The sequence below is a fragment of the Microchirus variegatus genome, assembly GCF_963457635.1.
Source record: "Microchirus variegatus genome assembly, chromosome: 6".
Lineage (NCBI taxonomy): Eukaryota > Metazoa > Chordata > Actinopteri > Pleuronectiformes > Soleidae > Microchirus > Microchirus variegatus.
Genome location: NC_139807.1, coordinates 17170384 through 17191830, shown reverse-complemented (window position 1 = coordinate 17191830; position 21447 = coordinate 17170384). Strand labels below are relative to the sequence as shown.

Below are 21447 nucleotides of genomic sequence, written 5' to 3'. Positions count from 1 at the left end.
GTCCTAAAATGTCACAGACTGACCGTTTATGGTCGTTTGCCGTGTCCTAATCCCACTCCATGTTAAGCCCTAAAAGAAAGGAAATGGCAGAAACTGTGTTAAGCTTGTGTTGAGATTCATCCTCGTTGTGATTTAGACTCCTGTCTTAAAAGGTGTCTTTAACTGGAAAAACACATCTGTTTAATATGAAGCTGGAGAAGAAAAAAAAAAAAAGAATGGTCTGTCAGGAATCAGTGACAACTTCCTCCTACAATTACTGCTCGTCACAGAATTGAATAAATATCTCTGGAATATGTCAAATCAAAGCTCTTATCGTTATTTTTATTAAAACAAATGGGTTTTAACAGCTGATGGCGTCGATTGTAGTGACATATCCCGGGAGAATTCACCTGCTTCTAACATTATTCACTTCTAAGACGGTGTTTATTATCATTATGTCTTTGAAATGTGTTGGTTTATTCCCACTTAACTCCAGACCATGTTAGCAAATGTATGTATCTTAACATTTAAGAGTCAGATGTTTCTCAAGCTAAGACAAAGATACATATGGAACTATAAACTTAAAAAGCCTCTCTTTTTTTTTCTTTTTTTTCACCTTAAATCCATCAATCCATGTTCTACCACTTAATCCTCCACATGAGGGTCACAGGGGGGCGCTGGTGCCAATCTCAGCTGACACAGGGGGAAAGGTAGGGGTCACACCCTGGACACATCTCCAGTCCATCACAGGGACAGATATAGAGACAAATAACCATCCACTCACACTCTCACACATACACTCAATCTGGAGTGTCTAATTTACCTAATCCTCATAATGCATGTTTTTGGACTGTGGGAGGAAACCGGAGAACCCAGAGAAAACATAATATAAATGAAATATAATAATTAATCTAATCTAATTTACTTATGTTCCTCTCAAACTGTTTTTATAGGTATATTTCTCCAGCCAGTGCCATAATAAAGTATAAAACTGTACAATTAAAAACTGTTGTCTCTGTGTTTCTTTTTGTGACCATTTGTCGATTTTAAATAAGCTGGGAAAAATGTATTTTATTCACATGTATGAAAACAGGAAGTGCTCCAGATAGGGCTGAAACAGTTACTTGATTATTAATCAATTACCAAATTAATCACAATTAAAAAACGATTGTTTCAGCTTCTTAAATGTGATTATATTCTTAATTTATTTGCTTCATATAACAAAGAGAAATCATTAAAAGTGGATCATTTTTGGTTTGTGGACAACAAGACATTTGAGAAACATCATCATCTCCAGGTTGATCTCCACACTGATCAATATTTTCTGATATTTTATGGACCAAATGTTAAAATCTGGGGCGACAGATTAATCGATTATCGTAAGTTGCAGCTCTAGCTCCAGATGATCTATGAGTAGTTTTACGCTGACGGGACGGTCGTGCCATGAGTGTGGGCTGAAAATGGAGAAACTTCCTCCATGATGTGATTTTTTTTTTGTTAGTTCTGCAGCATTTGCTTGTGGATTGTTGCCACTTGCGGCTGAGACGCAGCATCCTCTCACAGCCTCTGAGCCGCTGATGATGTTGGTCTCGTCAAGTGGAGCAAAGATGGAAATTTTCCGTCGGCGCCGAACTCACACGTGTGATGTGTGAGCGGAGTGAGAGCTCGGGACGACTCGACGGGCAGATTGAACATTGAATGCATGACTATAAATTGACTCTGTCACCACTTTTTTCCCCCCTCTCCTGCAGATTCCATGATTTTTTATGGTCTGAACAATATTTTCAAGGCAACTTAAAATATTTCTCATAAAACCCTCTTTTTTTAACATCTTAAAGCTGTGCAAACAGAAAAAAAATCATTCCAGGATCCAAAGACATCCAGTAATAATATAGTCCGGAAAAATCTGATTCTGCAGATGTTCAATTCTAAGTTCCAAAACACACACAGCATTCCTTGCTGACGGTAAGTGTAATCAACCCCCTAATTAATTTCTTAAATGGTTCAACCAATCACCATCAGTGTCAATTACCATTCAAAGCGATCTCCCCCAGATTCCACTGCCATGATTAGCCGGCTACATGATGGGCAATTACAGTGAGGAGTACACAGCATTCAATGCAAGCCCTATTACAATCATACAAAGCCTTCAGATCTGAGCGAGGGAATGAAACAAGGGGTGAGATGCAGGAGGAGGAGGAGGAGGAGGGAGAAAGAGCAACAAAGAGGGGAACAGATGAAAGGATATTTCTTCAGGAGGAGGAGACCTACAGTGTTGGATTCGTTCAGACTTAACAAAGGCGTGGGGAGCTTCAAAATTGTTTTCTCTCTCATTTTTTTTTTTTTTTTTTTTTTGCCTTAAAGGGAAAATACACTGTCAAACAGGAGCGGCACATCAATGGCGACTGGCAGACTTTTAACTCCAATCTCAGTGATTTTCATGGTTTCTATTGAAGGTGTGTGTCGCCTTTTGTGTCTGAGTAATCCATTGTAAAAAAAAATTAAGAAAATAAGGCCATTTGAAAATCTGACTCCCTCCCTCTCTCTCTCTCTGTCTGTTTGGGGGGGTTTCATCCTTTATCACTCCATTCTCCTCATAATCTCGGACAGTTGAGTCCATTTAAATATCCACTGGCGCTGAGCTGCCTGACAAATCAAAGGCGCTGCTGCTGGTAGGAGACGCGGCGAGGACAATTTATCACGTTCAAATCCAAATCTGCGCTTCGATGAAACGCAATTTGGAAAGCACAAAGGCTGCAATTTATTTCTAAGCCAATTTAAAAAGTTGAATATATATATATATATATAAATATGGTATACATTTCTTAAGTGAAGCTTGACTCTTAAAAGAATCATATGGTAAAAGATTAGAATATCACATTTAGATCGTTCCGGCCTCTCGCAGACGTGTGCTGCACTGGCTCCATTTCCAAAAAAAAACATCCATTACACCCTGTTGTCTTTGGCCTAAATGAAGTCACTACATTACATTCATCATATTACTTCTGTGTGACTGCTTTAAGGGTCAGACTGTGTCTCAGTGTGTCCTCGGCTGACAGCACTGCTGTCATATCCTCCCCCCCGTGCTCCTGCTTCTCTCTCCACCATCGCTATTTCAAATCAGCCGTTAATTTGTACTTTGTATACCACGGGTGGTTCAGACACTTCACACAGTTCCTTTAACTAAAGGATTGAAAAGAGTCACTACGACATGATCAGGAGACATCTTAATCTCTATAGCAGAAATAATCTCAGTCTATAATAACACAACCTCATTTGGAGCAGTTTTCCTCCAAGGTCACGTCACGGTCAGTCTCACGTCTCAAGTCCATAGGACATTTTAAGTACTTTATTAGAGCTGAAACAATTACTTGATTAAACGATTACTAGATTAATCGTCAACTATTTAGATAATAGATTAATCGATTTGAAGCTTTTTTCATCATTAAAACAAGATTTTATTAATAACTTTCCCTGTTATAAGGGTTTTAACCCTGATAGGTTTTCCTTACCCAGGTCGAGGGTCTAAGGACAGAGGATGTTACCAACCCTGTGAAAGCACCGTCAGACAAACTGTGCTTTGTAATTGTGGGCTATATAAATACATTTGACCAAATCTGATTATTTTAGCTTCTTAAATGTGAATATCTTCTTTGTTTCTTTGCTCCACAAAACAAAGAAATCATTAAAATTGAATCATTTTGGTTTGTGGACAAAAACAAGACATTCGAGAACTTCATCATTTCCAGGTTTGACAAACACTGATCGACATTTTTTAAAAATGTTTTCTGACATTTTATGGACCAAACGATTACACGATCAAGCGAGAAAATAATCGACAGATTAATCGATTTTGAAAATAATCATTAGTTGCAGCTCTATAAATGATTAAGGGACTAATCTGAGGTGTTTTTGTTACATCTGCAAAATTGCATAATAACCTCGTTCACACTTAAATATGCAGTTTTTTTTTTCTTTTTTATCTGGGAAAACCTTGAAAATGTTTATTTTGTACCTTTGACTTCGCTCCTTTTGTTAAAACTCAACCAGTGAAAGTGAAAATACATTGACGTCCATTTAATGAAAATATTGAATGCTGTCCCAAGTTAGAGAAGTTAAGGTTTGCTAATAACAACAATAATGAAGGATGAATGTGATCTTACTTTACCCACTAATGCCAATCGGAGAGAACCCACTCCAAAAAAACTGGTATTAAACAGTTTTCTAACCAGTAGGAATGGGGTGATATATGATATATAATGTGAGTTTTGTCCCCTTTTCAAAAAATCTAAATAGTGATTTTCATGCATAAAATGCACTTGTTTTATTTGACTGTTAAGAGATTTAATATTTTCCAAGGAATGACCATGTGAAGTCACTAAAAATAATATCATTACAGAACAGTTTTCCCTTTTAGTTTTTCCATTACTCATCGTTTGACCCCTTACATTTATTATGGGAAACACTGGATTAACACGCAGCGAGCTACCACGATATGAACACTCTGTGATGTTGATTTGTTTCTTCTTTTTTTTTCCTCTATTGTCATTTTGTTAAATGGCAGGTTTTCCCGTGCCTGGGCCACGCAGTGCTCTGTCAAACCATCAGCAGCTCCTTTCATTCTTCTTTCCCTGTGTACACATTCCTGTGTTTTCTTCTCTATAATAAAGCAGATTTCTATGTTGTGAGGCCGGTTTCCCATAAGGAGCAGCAGGCTGACAGCAGCGGCGTGATGGAGTGGTGGCAGGGGGAGGGTTACATGTGTAGACACCCTGAGCTTGTTGTTGAGCCCTGAGCAGCTCCACTCCAGCAGCGGGGGGTTAAGTACCTTGCTCCAGGGCCCTTCCACTGTGGCTGCTGAGGGACAGCAGTGTGTGTCACTTTTCCGCTCACAGTCACTCCCCTGCTACAATAAGGATTCAAAACAGCAACACGGTCGCCAAGCTACTGCGATCCCACTGCAATACTGTAGTCGATGTGGGAAGTCTGACTCTGACACGCTGTACAGTCTCCTATCCAGTGAAATCAGTCTGTTTTTGTGTCTTTATTTAATGAATATTCAGCACACGGGTGAATAAGAGGTCAAATTAAATGTACAGCTTAAATGGAGCAAACCAGTCAAATCTGAGGTCTCTTTTTATTAATTGCTTTTTATATTTCCAAATCCTGCACACGTGACTGTTATAAAGGACATATTGTGCAGAGAAATACACAGATATATCTGACTCTGTCCTCTTTCAAACCTCCAGTGTCCTGCAGCTTACCTCGCATTAAAAAAGGCTTCAGCACTTTTCACCATCTGAGGCTTTTGTCCTTATGTTCTCCGCCGCATATTAAGTGACTTCACTGAAGACTGGAGCGGAAGGCGTTTAAAATACACTGCTGTATGGATTTGTATTGTTTTAACAGCAGATCGTTTTCCTGAATTTCTGATATTCACACGCATCGATTCTGGTGACCTGATCCACTCAGGACTGTATTATTTCCTGCTAAAAAATAAATATATACATTTTATTATCATTATTATTGGTGGCAAGATACATAATACTGAGCAGGCCACTTTAAATGTGAAATGTCAACTTGTCAGTGCCCCCTGTTGGACAAACAGTGTAACAGTGGGACTGTTTCTAAATGACCTCAAACCAACTCCGGAATGATCAGCTCTACATGTTCTTGTCACTTCTGAGGGAGCACATACCGACACACACACAGTTGTGTTCATTCATCATAGAGACCCGTATAATAAATATTGTCTGAGCAAACAGTTTATTAGAATCAATCGATGCTGTTGTCATAAACTGTAGCATGATCAAACTGTTTCAAGACATCCGTTTATTGTCAGCATAGATCAATACCAGTGTGTTTACTCATATTGGTCACTGTTCCTGTGATGGATTAACTGATAAGACACAGATCCTGAAGGTTTCCAAAAAAATGTCCAAACAGCAGCCACATTCCTCTGTGAGCACACTGTAATACTTTACTATTAATATTATTTTTTCAGCTCTATACGAATCAACAACAACAACAACAACAACATCAACAAAATGACACATCCTGTCAGCAATATGTGAGTGAACCTGAGTGTGTGTGTGTGTGTGTGTGTACACCATGAGTATCACACACTACAAACATACATGACACATGTGTGAGGGAATGAAACACTCACTGTCATGTTGTCAGAGCTGCACAAACAACACACACACATGTAAACATGTGACATCAACACACAAAACCCACACACACACACACACACCTGAACTCTGTTCACACTTTACAACCCAAACTGCAAAAAACTTGAGTCTGACATGACTGTTTCATTCATTCATTCATTCATTCATTCATTCATTCACTCACTCACTCACTCACTCATATGTCACCGCTCTGTCACATCACATCAGCCGGTGCGCGCTCACAAACAAATCAAACATTCCTTAATATAATGTCACAATCACAGCAGTGAAAGCCGGCATGTGTGTGTGTTTGTGTACATCTCTGTGTGTACATCTGCGCGCGTGTGTGTGTGTGTGTGTGTGTGTGTGTGTGTGTGTGTGTGTGTGTGTGTGTGTGTGTGTGTGTGTGTGTTCATGCCTCCCGGTTTGTCTCGCGCAGCAACGGTTTTACAGTGACAAAGAAATATACGGTTCGCACGGTTTTTTTTTTCTCCCCGGGACTCACTTTCACTGCCGCTCCGGCTCCGCTAATAATTAGACACGCTATTTAAAGCCTGTGCTCCGGGATGTCATGTCCTCAGTAAACACACACACACACACACATGCATTTAAAAACACACACACATCACATATAGACTCTGTGTTCGTGTCCGTGGACTTACCATGGTTGTTCAAGCTCCCAGTCTCTGAAAAAGTCAAATTCAAAGAGATCCATGACCGCTCTGACTCCTGCTGCTCCTGCTGCTCCTGCTCCTGCTGCTGCTTACAATCCAAAGCTGCTGCTACGTGGTTCTACATAGGCTACTGGTACTGACTCTGTGTGTGTGTGTGAGTGTGAGAGAGAGAGTGAGTGTGTGTGTGTGTGTGTGTGTGTGTGTATGTGTGTGTAAGAGAGAGACAGAGTGAGGGAGAGAGAGAGAGCGAGAGTAGACACGAGCCGCTGCCAGGAAGCTGCTACGTGTTCGTGGCATGAGCTGACAGCCAGGCAGAGGTGGAGGGAGGGATACACACACACACACACACACACACACGCACACACACACCTTCATAACAAGAAGAGAGCTATTTATAATCAACTTAGAAAATAAACTTTGACGTCATCCTCACCCCCAAAGGAACACACAATGTATACACACACACACACACACACACACATATATATATGTGTATATATATATATACATATATATATATAAATCTACCTGTTTAACCTCATTATCACTTCTTTGTCTCGTTGCACAACATAAACACAGTTTCTCAGCGTTTCGACCACATTTGTAAATAGCAATTAAATATTCAGGCCAATTCATAATCAGTCATCAATAATATTGTTTTGCTATTTTCTATGCATCAACAAAAAGGGGCATTGTGTATTGAACATAGAAATAACAATATTTGTCACACTTCTAATAAGCAAATGCTTTGACACATTCATGTCACTGGTGAAGAGTAATTGTCTTTTGTTTCCTACATGTGTGCTGTACTGACGTTCTGATGTCAAGATTAATGTGTAAGTCATCACATGCAAAATACTGAACTATTATCACTGTTTTTTTTCATCACTATATTTTTTTTAGAACTGGTTATCATAATCTGACTTTTTCTCTATTCTACATGCCATTATACTATACAATACTTTACTATACTACACTATACAATACTAAACTATATGACACTATACTAAACTATACTATACTTGATGATACTATACAACACTATACTAAACTATACTATGCAATACTAAACTATACCATACTAAACTATTGTTACAATCATGTGTATTTCTGTGTATAACCTGCAGTGGAACCTCCCGGTCAGAAGGAGGTGCTGCTCTGTTTTGTGTTCTCTCCCTCAATTTCTGCAATTTCTGAGGGAGAGCCTGATTAGCCTGATTGGCTTCATAAGGACAGCTGGAGATGGATATGACAATATACCAAACTATACTCGACGATACTAAACCATACTATACGAGGCTATACTAAACTATACTATACAATACTATACAACACTATACTAAACTATACTATACAATACTATACAACACTATACTAAACTATACTATACAACACTATACTAAACTATATTATACAATACTAAACTATACTATACTATACAACACTATACTAAACTATATTATATAATACTAAACTATACTATACTATACAACACTATACTATACAACACTATACTAAACTATATTATACAATACTAAACTATACTATACTATACAACACTATACTAAACTATACTATACAACACTATACTAAACTATATTATACAATACTAAACTATACTATACTATACAACACTATACTAAACTATATTATATAATACTAAACTATACTATACTATACGACACTATACTAAACTATATTATATAATACTAAACTATACTATACTATACAACACTATACTAAACTATACTATACAACACTATGCTAAACTATATTATACAATACTAAACTATACTATACTATACAACACTATACTAAACTATATTATATAATACTAAACTATACTATACTATACAACACTATACTATACAACACTATACTAAACTATATTATACAATACTAAACTATACTATACTATACAACACTATACTAAACTATACTATACTCAACGATACTAAACTATATTATACTATACAACACTATACCAAACTATACTATACAAAACTATACTATACTCGACGATACTAAACTATACTATACTCTACAACACTATACTAAACTATACTATACAAAACTATACTATACTCGACGGTACTAAACTATACTATACTATACAACACTATACCAAACTATACTCAACAATACTATACAAAACTATACTATACTCGACGATACCAAACTATACTATACTAAACAACACTATACTAAACTATATTATACAATACTAAACTATACTATACTATAAGACACTATACTAAAATATGCGATACAAAATATACTAAACTATACTATACGACACTATACTATACAAACTAAACAACTGTATACTATACTAAACTATATGACACTAAACTATACTATATGACACTATACTATATTATACAACACTATACTAAACTCTACTATATGACACTATACTAAACTATACTATACAACACTATATTAAACTATACTATACTATACAACATTATACTATACAACACTACACTAAACTATACTATACTATACTATACAACACTATACTAAACTATACTATACTATACTAAACTACTGTATACTATACTAAACTATACGACACTATACTAAACTATACTATACAACACTATAATAAACTATACTATACAACACTATACTAAACTAAACTATATGACACTATACTATACTATACAACACTATGCTAAACTATACTATATGACAATGTACTAAACTATAATATTCAACACTATACTAAACTATACTTTTTGACAATATACTAAACTATAATATTCAACACTATACTAAACTATACTATACGACACTATACTAAACTATTCTATGCCAAACTATACTAAACTATACTATACGACACTTTACTAAACTATACTATACAACACTATACTAAACTATACTATACAACAATATACTAAACTGTAATATACGACACTATACTAAACTATACTATACTCGACGATACTATACTATGCAATATTAAACTACTGTATACTAAACTATACAACACTAAACTATACTATATGACACTATACTAAACTATACGATACTATACTAAACTATACTATACAACACTATAACTAACTATATAACACTATACTAAACTTTACAACACTATACTAAATTATACTATGTGATAAATACTAAACTATACTTTACAATATTATATTAAGCTATACTATACAATACTAAACTATAGTATACTATACAACACTATACTAATTTATACTATATGACAATATACTAAACTATACTATACAATACTATACGACACTATACTAAACTATATAATACTCGACGTTACTAAAGTAAACTATGACACTATCTGTCTGTAGTCTATTTACACCACTGTATTTTAAACGTTGGTGATGATTGTGTTACTTTAAGAGCTCAATATTTTCTCAGGTGGTACTTATGGTATAAAAAGCCTGAGAACCGCTGTAATAGATCATTGTTGACAGAACAACAATCAAAGTACAGTAAAATATAAATGTGTCTTATGTCCAATCTCTTGTCATCAGTGCCCCACATACAGCAGTGAGTAAGTGATATACAAGCACAGTATATCATACAGACAAATGATGCCTATTTGCCTACAAACTGTTTTGACTATCATTTTTGGACGCAGTGACTTGTCATTCTCATGACATTGACATGTACATCCAAGTAATTATTTACTTTTGAGTGATGAACTGAGAATTTTAGACAATGATGCAGGTAAAATCACTGTGTGATGCTGTTTGTACCAATTGTTTCAAGAAATGCACTTACTGGTGATTCGAGAAATAAACCTGTAATGAGAAAAAGTGACTTGGCAACAGCTAGAAAAGGATTTCAAAGGTGCATGTGTAGTTGTGTTTGGTGTTACAGGCGTCTTGCAGGGAACACACACACACACACACACACACACACAAATACAGCATGTGATGTATTGTGTTTTCTTATAAATGCACAAACTCGACAGTGTCACAATCCATAAAAGGTGTTTACTTCCTCGACTGATATTGTATGAAACATAAAATAAACACGATTTTCCAATTCAAGTGAAGTGCACTTTCATGCAGCAGCTTTCTGAGTCATGAGAATTCTTTGTTGAGACTCAGGCGGTACATGAACACATGGTGCGCCACAGAGGGCTGCAACCAGGTTTTTAGTCGACACTGATGTCATTAGACAAGATCCCTAAGAATGTGTGTCAACATGTATTTTTTTAATTTAATAATTTTTTATATTTTTTGTTACATACAACAATGTGGAGCAAATCTTACTGTACAATCCTCTTCAAAACAACATGTTCTGATACCTGTGGCTCTGGTGAAATCACATACTGTGTAGAAACAAATAAATTATTTCATAAAATTCATAAATCATCAACAGCCAGAGGCAGAGAGAGTGTCTACACTGGGTCAAACCTGCCAAATGTACTGGGTCTGAATGGATACATCTTTTTAAAAATGCAATTAAAGTGAAAATGTTATTTGTTTGAATGACTGAAACCAAGACTAATAAGTAATGCTGTTATGGAAGGTTATACAGTGAGCTGGTCAACTAGTTATTGATGAGGTTAACAATATCAATAAAGTTGGGTGTGGTGTCTCACCACTTTGTGCCAAACTTCATGAGAGAATTGTCAGTCAGTTCAAAGACAATGTTAAAGACAGTTAGCATCTACATGACATAATATAGAGAAACAATTCAGGGAAAGTCTGATGCATAAAAGTCAAGGTGGTAATGTAAAGACACAGTGCGCGGACCCAACGTGCATCATGCAAATTGCGTCATCATTAAAGGTTCACCTTAAAAAAAAAGTGAAACGAATCTTCAGGGACAGGAAATGACATCAGCCACAGAGGCTACTGGGAGCTAACAGCAGTTAGCATTTGGAAAAGTGATCATTTGCAGGCTCTAGCAGGCACATTGCCGTCATATATAACATGAATCCACTGGACAGATAAATCCTCTGAGGCTGGAAGTTTGTGTAGAACTCTGTGCTGCACTGTGGAGCCAAGAATATAACTTTTTTTGCGGACTTCGCAGACTTCCGGTTTTGGGATACCGTTGCCCTCGCCAGCACTGCTACGTGTTTTACGGACAAAGTGGAGCTCTGCGAAACAACAATTCCAGGAATTTTGCGCATTGTGACGTCCTAATGAGCGCGGAAGTCAACAGCCCCGCCCCCATCAAGCAGAAAAAAAACATTTAGACAACAGAAGAAGTATCACCAGGGATAGTCATCCGAGCCTCGACCTGGCGACCCTCGAACCGGCTGACACCCCGACTCCCCTGTCCGATGGGCCTTTCAGCTGGTAAGCCACTTGAACCAGACGTGTCCGAGGGAACTGTAGCATCGTACTCTTCTTCTTTGGTCGGAATGCGTCATACTACAGGACCCCGACATGTGAGTTTTCCAGGGTCTGGGACATGTGCACAGAAGTATACCATGGCCCTAAGAGAAAGCATCATGTTGTGATGGACATAACCACATTGGTCACTGCGTCAAGAAAAAAAACCTGTCAGACAAGTCCAAGTGTGAGCTTGTTTTTTTTTTTTTCAGAATATACAGATGTTGGATTTTTCATTCCAAAGATAAAAAGACCACGTAGGCTGTTTGGGTGTGCATCAGTGCTCATGACATGGCTGACACATTTTCACCAGTTTCTCCAGACTTGACTATGTTTAAACAGTTTTCCTCTGTCACTCAATATTCTTTTCTTAACTCGGCCTAAATATAAGACTGGATGCAAACAACTGCTCCTCTGTATATCCTCCTAACTTCAGCCTCCCCCACAGCACAGAGTGAGAACTCATTACATGACTTTTTGTGTGTGTGTGTGTGTGTGTGTGTGTGTGTGTGTGTGTGTGTGTGTGTGTGTGTGTGTGTGTGTGTGTGTGCCTACTTTATATGAGGAAACCACTGGTCCTGTCAGTGTGTGAAGTTTATTGATGTTTTTACTGTACGACTCCTAAATTTGTACACAACTCATTTACCACAGTAATTTAGTGCCACAAGTGCAACGTTGCCTTATGCAGCTTCAGTGAAATAAGATAATACAGAACGGCAGTAAAGTAGCAAGCTAGTATGGACAAATGTTACAAAAAAAAAGTCCAGTCCGGGTCTCAGTCCAGGTTATCTTTGTGTCCATTTGTGTCCAGAGTTACCATGGCCGATGAAAAATGTGGTGCAGTTGGATTTGTATGCATTATTCCTTAATTCATTTCAAAATGATTTATTTAAAAAAGGTGATCCAAAGGTCGACATCAAATAGCACAACATCAAACTTAACGGAAAAATAAATATATTTTTGTTTTTAAACCATTTTACACTTGTGTAATGCAGTACATTTTAAATAACCAGTCCAGTATAAAGTACCTAAAAGTGTAAAAGTACAAGTATGTTACCAGAAAATGACTTTGGTAGAAGTTGAAGTCACTTTTTATAATATTAGTTTAGTAAAAGTCTTAAAGTATATGACATTTAAGTATCACAAGTAAAATGTACTTTTGAAGTAAAAGTAAAAGTTTTAGGATTGAGCCATGGTTGCTCAGTGGTAGGGTGAGTTGTCGTTCAACTGGAAGGTTGTGGGTTCAACTTGTGGCTCTGCTAGTCTTCATGTGTCCTTGAGCAAGACATTTAACCCCATGTTGTGTCAAAACTACAGTTGTAAAGCAGCTCATAGAGACTAGAGAAGCTCTATATAAATACAGACCATAATAACAACTCTTCTGATTTTATTTGGTGCACTCTTAGAAATAAGGGTTCTAAAAGGGTCCTTCTCCAAGGGCTGAGGTTCTACCTGGAACCATTTGCTTCTGAAAAACCCTTTCCTGAAGAAAGGGTTTTTGGTAACTAATGGTTCCAGTAAGAACTATTTTGATCCAGAGAACCCTTTAAATCCTGAATAAAGGGTTTTAAAAGGGTTCTTGGTAACACTAAAGGCCACAAGGGTTCCAGGTGGAACCTTTATAAAAGGTTCTACCTGGAAGCAAAGCCAAAGAACCTTATATGGTTCTACTTAGCACTTTTATTTCTAAGAGTGTAGCAATGGGTAAAAAATATAGTTAGGAAGAGAAATGGAATTTGGAAATGTGAATTTTGTACTTAAGTATTTGTACTTGCCAGATATTGAAAGTTCTAAATAGTCTGGAAAAATATGCAAAAACACTTACTCAAATGGCATTTTCTGACCCTTTTAATGATAAAATAAGCAGAAAAGTCTAGACAGGCATTTTGAGGCTTAGATGTTAAAGGGTTAAATACGCTGAAAACAGCTAATTAGACACGAGTATCAGCATATTATGTGGTGGCTTGACTTATCCCAAGCTTTATTTATCAACCTGCACTTATCTCCATCCCAACATTTCAGCTCCTCCAGTGCACAGAGCGTTGAAATCAGCAGCACCACCATCTTCTGTCGTGCACTTGCTGCAACACATGCCCGGCGGCACGTTTTACTGTTTATGCCTGACTATGAATAATGATTGACCAGATGGTTGGAACTTCTCACTCAGCATGTGTGTGATAGCTGGAGCTGTCGTTCCTTTATGACATCACTGTCCTCGCCTGAGTCGTCCTCCTACATGTGAGACGAGAGAAACGCCAGAATGTCCAAACGTGTCGGGGAGGGAACACAAAAATATATGAAGAGACACTGCTGGCTCTGTGTGTGCATGTGTGTGTGTGTGAGTATTTTGGTCTGGTCCAGGGCAACATGCCAGCACTACTCTGCATCACATTGAGCAAGTACAAACAGCAGCCTCTAATAGAGAGGAGAAAGGAGACTGCCAGCCGTAAGCCACATTGTCTGAAAGTGCTGTTTCATGACCTTGATTTCAACTTAATAAATTAGAATTCCAGACGTTTCCAGATTGAAATTCAACCCATTTTCAAGGATTTAAAGCACCTGCAGGAACACTGTTTTATTTGTGTGAGTGTGTGTGTGTTAGAACGCCTGTCCAAAACTAGGTCAGACACTGAGAGACAAAGAATGATTGGAGAGAGGGAGAGAGAGAGAGAGAGAGAGAGAGAGAGAGAGGGGTGGAGGGGGCAGAGAGAAGAGAAGGATAAAAAAGATGTAATAGAATTCATAAATTGTAGGACTACTCGATGGACAATAAGATGATCAGGAAGATATTTCCACGGACAAATACGCAGAGGGACACTCATCATCACCAGTGTCTTTACATAAGCTGTTTATTTAGAGGTTTAGTTTTGGCCTCTTTGTGTCTTTTGCAGGGTTGTTAGAGGCACATCTGTGCCAGGGATTTATATTTAAACAACGACAGAGAGAGAGTGAGAGTTTCACGCGCAGACACGGAGCGGAATAGAAAGACAAAGTGATAAAAAAAAAAAAAAAAAAAACAGTCAGGAAGGAGCTCAGATTTGAGCTCATTGTACTCGCCGTGGTGTCTCTTGCAGAAGTTGAGAAGCAGCATGTCATGAATTTTCAACATGTGCCCCATGATTTTCATCCAAGTCACTCTCTAATGAATGACGACGACAGTGCCACAGCTCCCCCATGTGGGTATACAGGCACATTGCACTATGGAATTGACCTGTTAGAAGTCAGAGCAGAAAGGTCACACAGGTAAATAATAATAATCAGAGAACCACTTATACCAAGACTATACAACTCTTTTTTTTTATTACATTAGAATAACAATGTGAGAGTGAATGGTTGTATGTCTCTATATGTTGGCCCTGTGATGGACAATCAGGTTTCCTGGCTTCTAATAGGAGAATGATGCCTTTTTTTTTTATTCCCACTCTGTAGACTAACCTTTGTCTGTGCACTGTGGAAGTTTGGTGAGTTAAAGAAAAACACAGTGACGGCCAAACTTCAAGAATGAAGAGTTTAACTGTAGCGCTGATCCAAGGTCAATTAAAACGACTTGGAAGTCCTCAAGCGTCTGCTCTGTACTCTGTTCTGATAAATATGGATTTCTGCCGAGACAGAAGACTCAGAATCTGGCAGCGAGTGAAGAACTCTGTGCACCAAAAATGCCTCGTGTGTTCCGGGAATCTATCTCTGGGAGTGTGGTTGCTGACCACTGGCCACAGTTAACCAAGTTGTGAATCCAGAAGAAAACGCTTGGCAGTTGAACACAGAGCAGGATTTCACAGGAAAGTTTCCGAGAAGCACTTGACAGCTAACAATGGCCTTACCCATTATAAGTAGTCAGTAAATATCTGCTGGGTATCTAAATATCTAAATCATACTCATATTGTAGTGAATGTCATTATTGTAGTGTTGGCTCCAGGCAGCAGTAATCTCTCTCTCCAGGATCCTCGTGTGGTCGTTTAATGGACCAAACAAACTGATGGCCACAGTTCTTAATCACACAAATCTGTATTGAACGGTAGAGAAACGAGCCACTGAAGTGACCACAGAGAGTACAGATCCCTCCTCAGGTGCTACAACAAAGGCCACCTGTGCGTCAGCAAATACAATGCAGTACAGTGTTAAAAAAAACACATTTTCATCTGATTAAATGTATCACATATTAAATATTATATATGTATATATATGTGTAGACCAAAAATGCTCAATGAACCAATAATAAAACATTTAAACGAAAGCTTTTAGTTCAACCTTTTTTCTTTTTTATGACTCAAACTTTATTGATTTTTAATTCTTACAACATAAAATAGGACTATAAGGAAAAAAGAAAATAAATACATAAAATAAAAATTAATTACCCACGGTTGGTGTAGTGGTTAGCACTCTTGCGTTTGCAGCAAGGAGACCTGGGTTCCTGGGTTCGAGCCCCGTTTGGAATAACTTTGGAACAAGGGCCTTTCTGCAAGGTGTTTGCATGTTCTCCCCGTGTGTGTGTGGGTTTTCTCCGGGTTCTCCGGCTTCCTCCCACAGTCCAAAAACATGTGATATGGGGATTAGGTGAATTGGTCACTCTAAATTGACCACAGGTGCGAGAGTGAGAGTGAATGGTTGTTTTATATGGCCCTGCGATGGACTGGCGAACTGTCCAGGGTGTACCCCGCCTATCGCCCAATGTCTGCTGAGATAGGCACAGCATCCCCCTCGCGCGACCCTCTGGTGGAGGATGAAGCGGTAGATAATGGATGGATGGATGGATGGAAAATTAATTAAATAATAATAACAATAAATATATATACATATAAACACACATTATAGAAAATAAAAAAGACAGTCCAAGAAATTAAACCAAGTGTGACGTGTTGAGCAGAACTACTACTGCATGTCCATCCATTGTCCAATGTGAACTTGAGCAAACCCCTGCATTGCCCCCAGATCACTGCCAACCCTCTTTTCTGTGACAGTCCCCCAAAAACAGGTCATAATGATCAAACATACACATTTGTCACATTCACATTCATTTTTTTCAATAATTATTTCATTAAATGAATCAGAAATACACTCTATACATTGTTAATGTGGTAAACGACTATTCTTGCTGCAAACGTCTGGTTTTTAATGGAATATATACATAGGTGTATAGAGGCCCGTTTACAGTGTTCTAATGGTACATTGGGTTTGCTGATCGCGTTAGAAGACTATTGGATGATTAGAAAATCCTTGAAAACCCTTGTGCAATGATGCTAGCACAGCTGAAAACAGTTTTGCAAAATTATTATTTTGAATTTAAAATTACTTTTTTTTTTCATTACTTTGACGATATTTTCTATTCATTTTGCAACTCTTTTGATGAATAAAAGTGTGAGTTTTAATGGAAAACAGGAAAAAAATTGTACAGGTGACCCCAAACATCAACATAGACATTCAGAAACAAAGATTATTCAGAGATCAGTTGGGGCTGATACAAGATTTTATTTATTGAAACCGCTTGCATACAAAATACAGTGTTTTGCTCTATAGACACGTTCAGTCAACACAAACATCTTAATGCTCGTACTGCAGTGCTTTTTATTTTCTTTATTCAGCCACTCTCTACTGTTGAAACCACCCATAATATATCGGTTCACTATCTGTTGACATTATACAGTATGCACCAGAGAATGAACAGTTGTGTTTATCTACACGGGTTCTGCCATCCTGACGTGACTAAATGCTTAGAGAGGGATGAAGAATGGTCACTGGGATTGAAGGTTTCTAAACTGGAATGTGGAATCCCAAGAAATCATTGTGTATAATCTGTAGAGAACTCGTCAAACACAATAAAGTTGCAGATTTAAGATTTTGTTCATTACTGACCTCACTGAAATGTGAACATCCCACAGGGTCGAAAACAAAGGACAGACATTGTTATTATTAACATCAAATGCAGCTAAGATCCTCTTCTGAAGCCCACACTGAATGATGGGTAAAAAATACACTCAGAACATTAGAATAGTTTAAAGACAAACCCGAGAGCAGATTACAGAGGAAAGAAACGTTCAAAAAAAGGGGAATAAAACTCTCTTTGACTCAAGCATCCCAGGTCATATAAGCTGTCAGGTGTGGGAGACCCTTCATTATAATCTCCAGTGAAGAAATACTGAGCACCAGTTCATCAATGACCCCAGCTGGTCAGCGTATAGCAGACTTTCCTTCAACTATTTTATTTACGTGTTCCACCGCAGCACACACTGTGGTCTAGTTAGTGTGACAGTTTGTTAGTAATGCCCCTAAGAGCCAAAGCGTATATAAAATTCCAGCAGTTAAAAAGAGTCTAACATGGTAACACTGAATCCCGGTAGAAAACCAACACCGACAGTCACAGATGCAAACATTCATTGTCTCCGCGGCGCTGTGACAGCAGGAGCTCTGTTCTGTTGGTCCCTGGAGCTTCTGCAGCCACGAGGGCCGGAACATTTCCCCAGTGCGTCAAACTCGCATGTGGCTCATTTATTCAGTTCAAAGGAGACGAGGCTCGCTGCCAGCACCGTTCCCCCTGTTTTAACCCTGTGAAAGTTTCACACCAGTCCAAAAAAAAAAATCAAAGAAATAACACGCACACACACACACACACACAACAGAAAATGTCTCATTATCCATCACCATGGTGACTGAAAAAGAGCAGCTGGATTAAGAAAAAAGAAATCTCTGTATATGGAGGCTGTAAACTCAACGTCGTACAAGACAAGAACGAAGGGAAAATCCACCTTAAAACATTAGTGACATATTTTACTTGTCCCATTCATCTAAAGGGAGGATAATATCCCATATGGGTTTAGATAGTAACTCCCAACTAAAATATACCATTCATATCTGTGTATACTGAGGGACCAGGAGGAGGAGCTTAGTATAAAGGCCAGAAGCAAGGGTTGGAGTTGGATGTTCTTCCATCAACATCCAGTCAATTTCACAAAAATGTCCAATTATATCAAAATATTCCATCTATTACTATTTTAATAGCTGATTTCCAGCAGCTCGTACTATTCACATTAGTCACGTGATGACATGGGGTTGTAGAAATAGTGAGATGTGGTTTAAAACCCTGAAAAGCTTTAAAAGCAGATCACTCTCAGCATCTGAGACATCACAGAAATTGTAGTAAAAACAATCCATTTTAGCTGCTGTTCTCACATAAAAGCTCAGGCTATAACAAATCATAACAATATCATCACCATGTTACGATGCCACAGGCTGAACTTTACAAAAACATACAAATAAAAACAAGCATTCATTCACCTCTGAGTGGGTGTAATTGATGTGTAACTCCCCCGTGTGAGTTTTAGGGTGGATTATCCCTCACAGGTCAAACCTCTCCATCATCACAACACTTTAAAGTTCTGCAGCACTGACTACGCACGTTTCATAATTAATGACAGCGGTGTGTGACTCAACCTTATTTTTTTTCCACACATCAATAAGTTTATTATCAAGAGCTCTAGTAATTTACTGATATTAAACAGCAAAAAAAAAAAAAAGAGAGAGAGAGAGAAAATATCAGGATAAGTGCACATCTGAAACAACTGTACAAATCTTTTCTCAGACAAATAGTGACATCATTATATACATAATTCCACCCTCCTTTCTTTTTTGCCCATCAGGATGTTTTTTTTTCTGTTTTTTTTTTTTAACAATACAAAGCAACTCCATACTGTTGATATTCTATTGACAATATAGAGGTGACCTTCACTGGAGCTGCGTACACTGCACAGAATGTTTACTCGTAGGTAGAAATGCAACATGACTGCAGTGTGAAAACACGGCGTCCTAACAGAGAAGTGACAGAGGAACTGACACAAATGATACTTTAAAAAAAAGAAAAAGAGAAAGAACCTGCTTTGTGATTCGTTAATTGTGTTTCAACCGCTTCTGGAGACGTTTTTTCTCCTAAAAGGCAAAAAGTTTCCCACGTGTCACTGACTCACTGCGGATGTTAGTCATCACTGGGCGCTCCATGTGTACAGCCAGTCTTAGGTCAAAGAGAAAAGAGACAAGGAACAGGGATTAATAATCTAAACTGATATTTGTCCTTTTTTTTTCAGCTACTGAAAGTCTCCAAAATCCATAATATAAGACGTTCATGCAACTCAAGACTAAGACGCTCCACTGATATCTGGTAAAGAAAAAGACCTGGCTCAACTTCATTATTTAAGTTAATTATCAGGAAATTAAAAGGGAATTAAGTTACACAGGGAAAAAAGAGGGGTCTATATGTTTGGTACTGAAGTAGCCAATGAAGAGCCCAAATCTGCAAACTCCTGAATCCATTTCACAGATGAACTGAACCAGGCCAAACTGTAAGCTACAGGCTTATCATATATTATACAACACACTCAGTGTTTAAAAGGGAGCAGGTGGGAAAAGAGAGCCCTTTCCCCCCCCCGACGAGCAAAAGTCACCATCGACGATCACAAACGCCCTGCCTTTGAGTTTAGAGGAAGCTCGGATATGCTCAGCTTTGCCAGTGACGACCCAGAGTGAAGTTATTAATCGTTTCATTTAGGGAAAAAACAAAAACAAAACAATAAATGGCCGTCTTTGCCCACCTGCTCACCATCATCCGCCTCATCGTCCCTGACTCACAGGTCGAGGTTGTGATACCAGCCACAGTTAAAAAGGCACATGTCACACAAAGTATAGTAAGGTTCCTCTGAGCATTCATAGTATCTAGAGTGAAGGATTGAGATGCTATTGTTGTGTAGACACTTTTTTTTTTTTTTTTTCTAACTGAAGTGAAACGACTAATATCACACTCTCAACTGAAGAAAACATTTAGAAAACACAAGGCCTCTAACACTCTGAAGTGGATCGCCACCAAAATATAATCCCTTTTTTGCTTGGGCCATAACCTAAATGCCCAGACAATGTAATCAAAATCCATCATTTATTCTAGGACTTATGCAGCCAAAACCATGTTACACAGAAAAAGGGTATTGTACAAACAGGCTGTGATGTGTTAGCTGGTGATCTATTAAGTCTGGATTTTCTCAGTCAAGCCAACTGCCTGCAGTATCGAGCTTCATATTCAGTAAACATGAGCGTGACTGTCTGTGTCTGTCCTGAAATTCAAAATCAACGACAATCGAAACGGCAAGAGGGTGAAAAAAAAAGAAGCTTATTTTTCTTACAAAATGTCAAGTACAACAGCGAAGGGTAGATTTGTAGCCTAGTGTTAGCTTAATCTGAGAGTCAGGGTCACAGGCAACCCCAGAAATTTAGATTAGATTATGACATGTGGATGAACTACAAATGCACAGGGAA

The 21447-nt window shown here is 37.9% G+C and overlaps 1 protein-coding gene across 1 annotated transcript in view; it reads right to left on the bottom strand.

Annotated features, from left to right (window-relative positions):
* Window positions 1–6867, bottom strand: part of aff2 (AF4/FMR2 family, member 2) — a gene marked incomplete at both ends in the record, with an annotated part of 166634 nt that extends 159767 nt beyond the window's left edge. The window contains one exon of the mRNA XM_083891494.1: window positions 6815–6867. Within this exon, the coding sequence (XP_083747620.1) occupies window positions 6815–6867 (53 nt within the window). The remainder of the gene's footprint in view (window positions 1–6814) is intronic.
* Between the last annotated feature and the right edge of the window lie 14580 nt (window positions 6868–21447).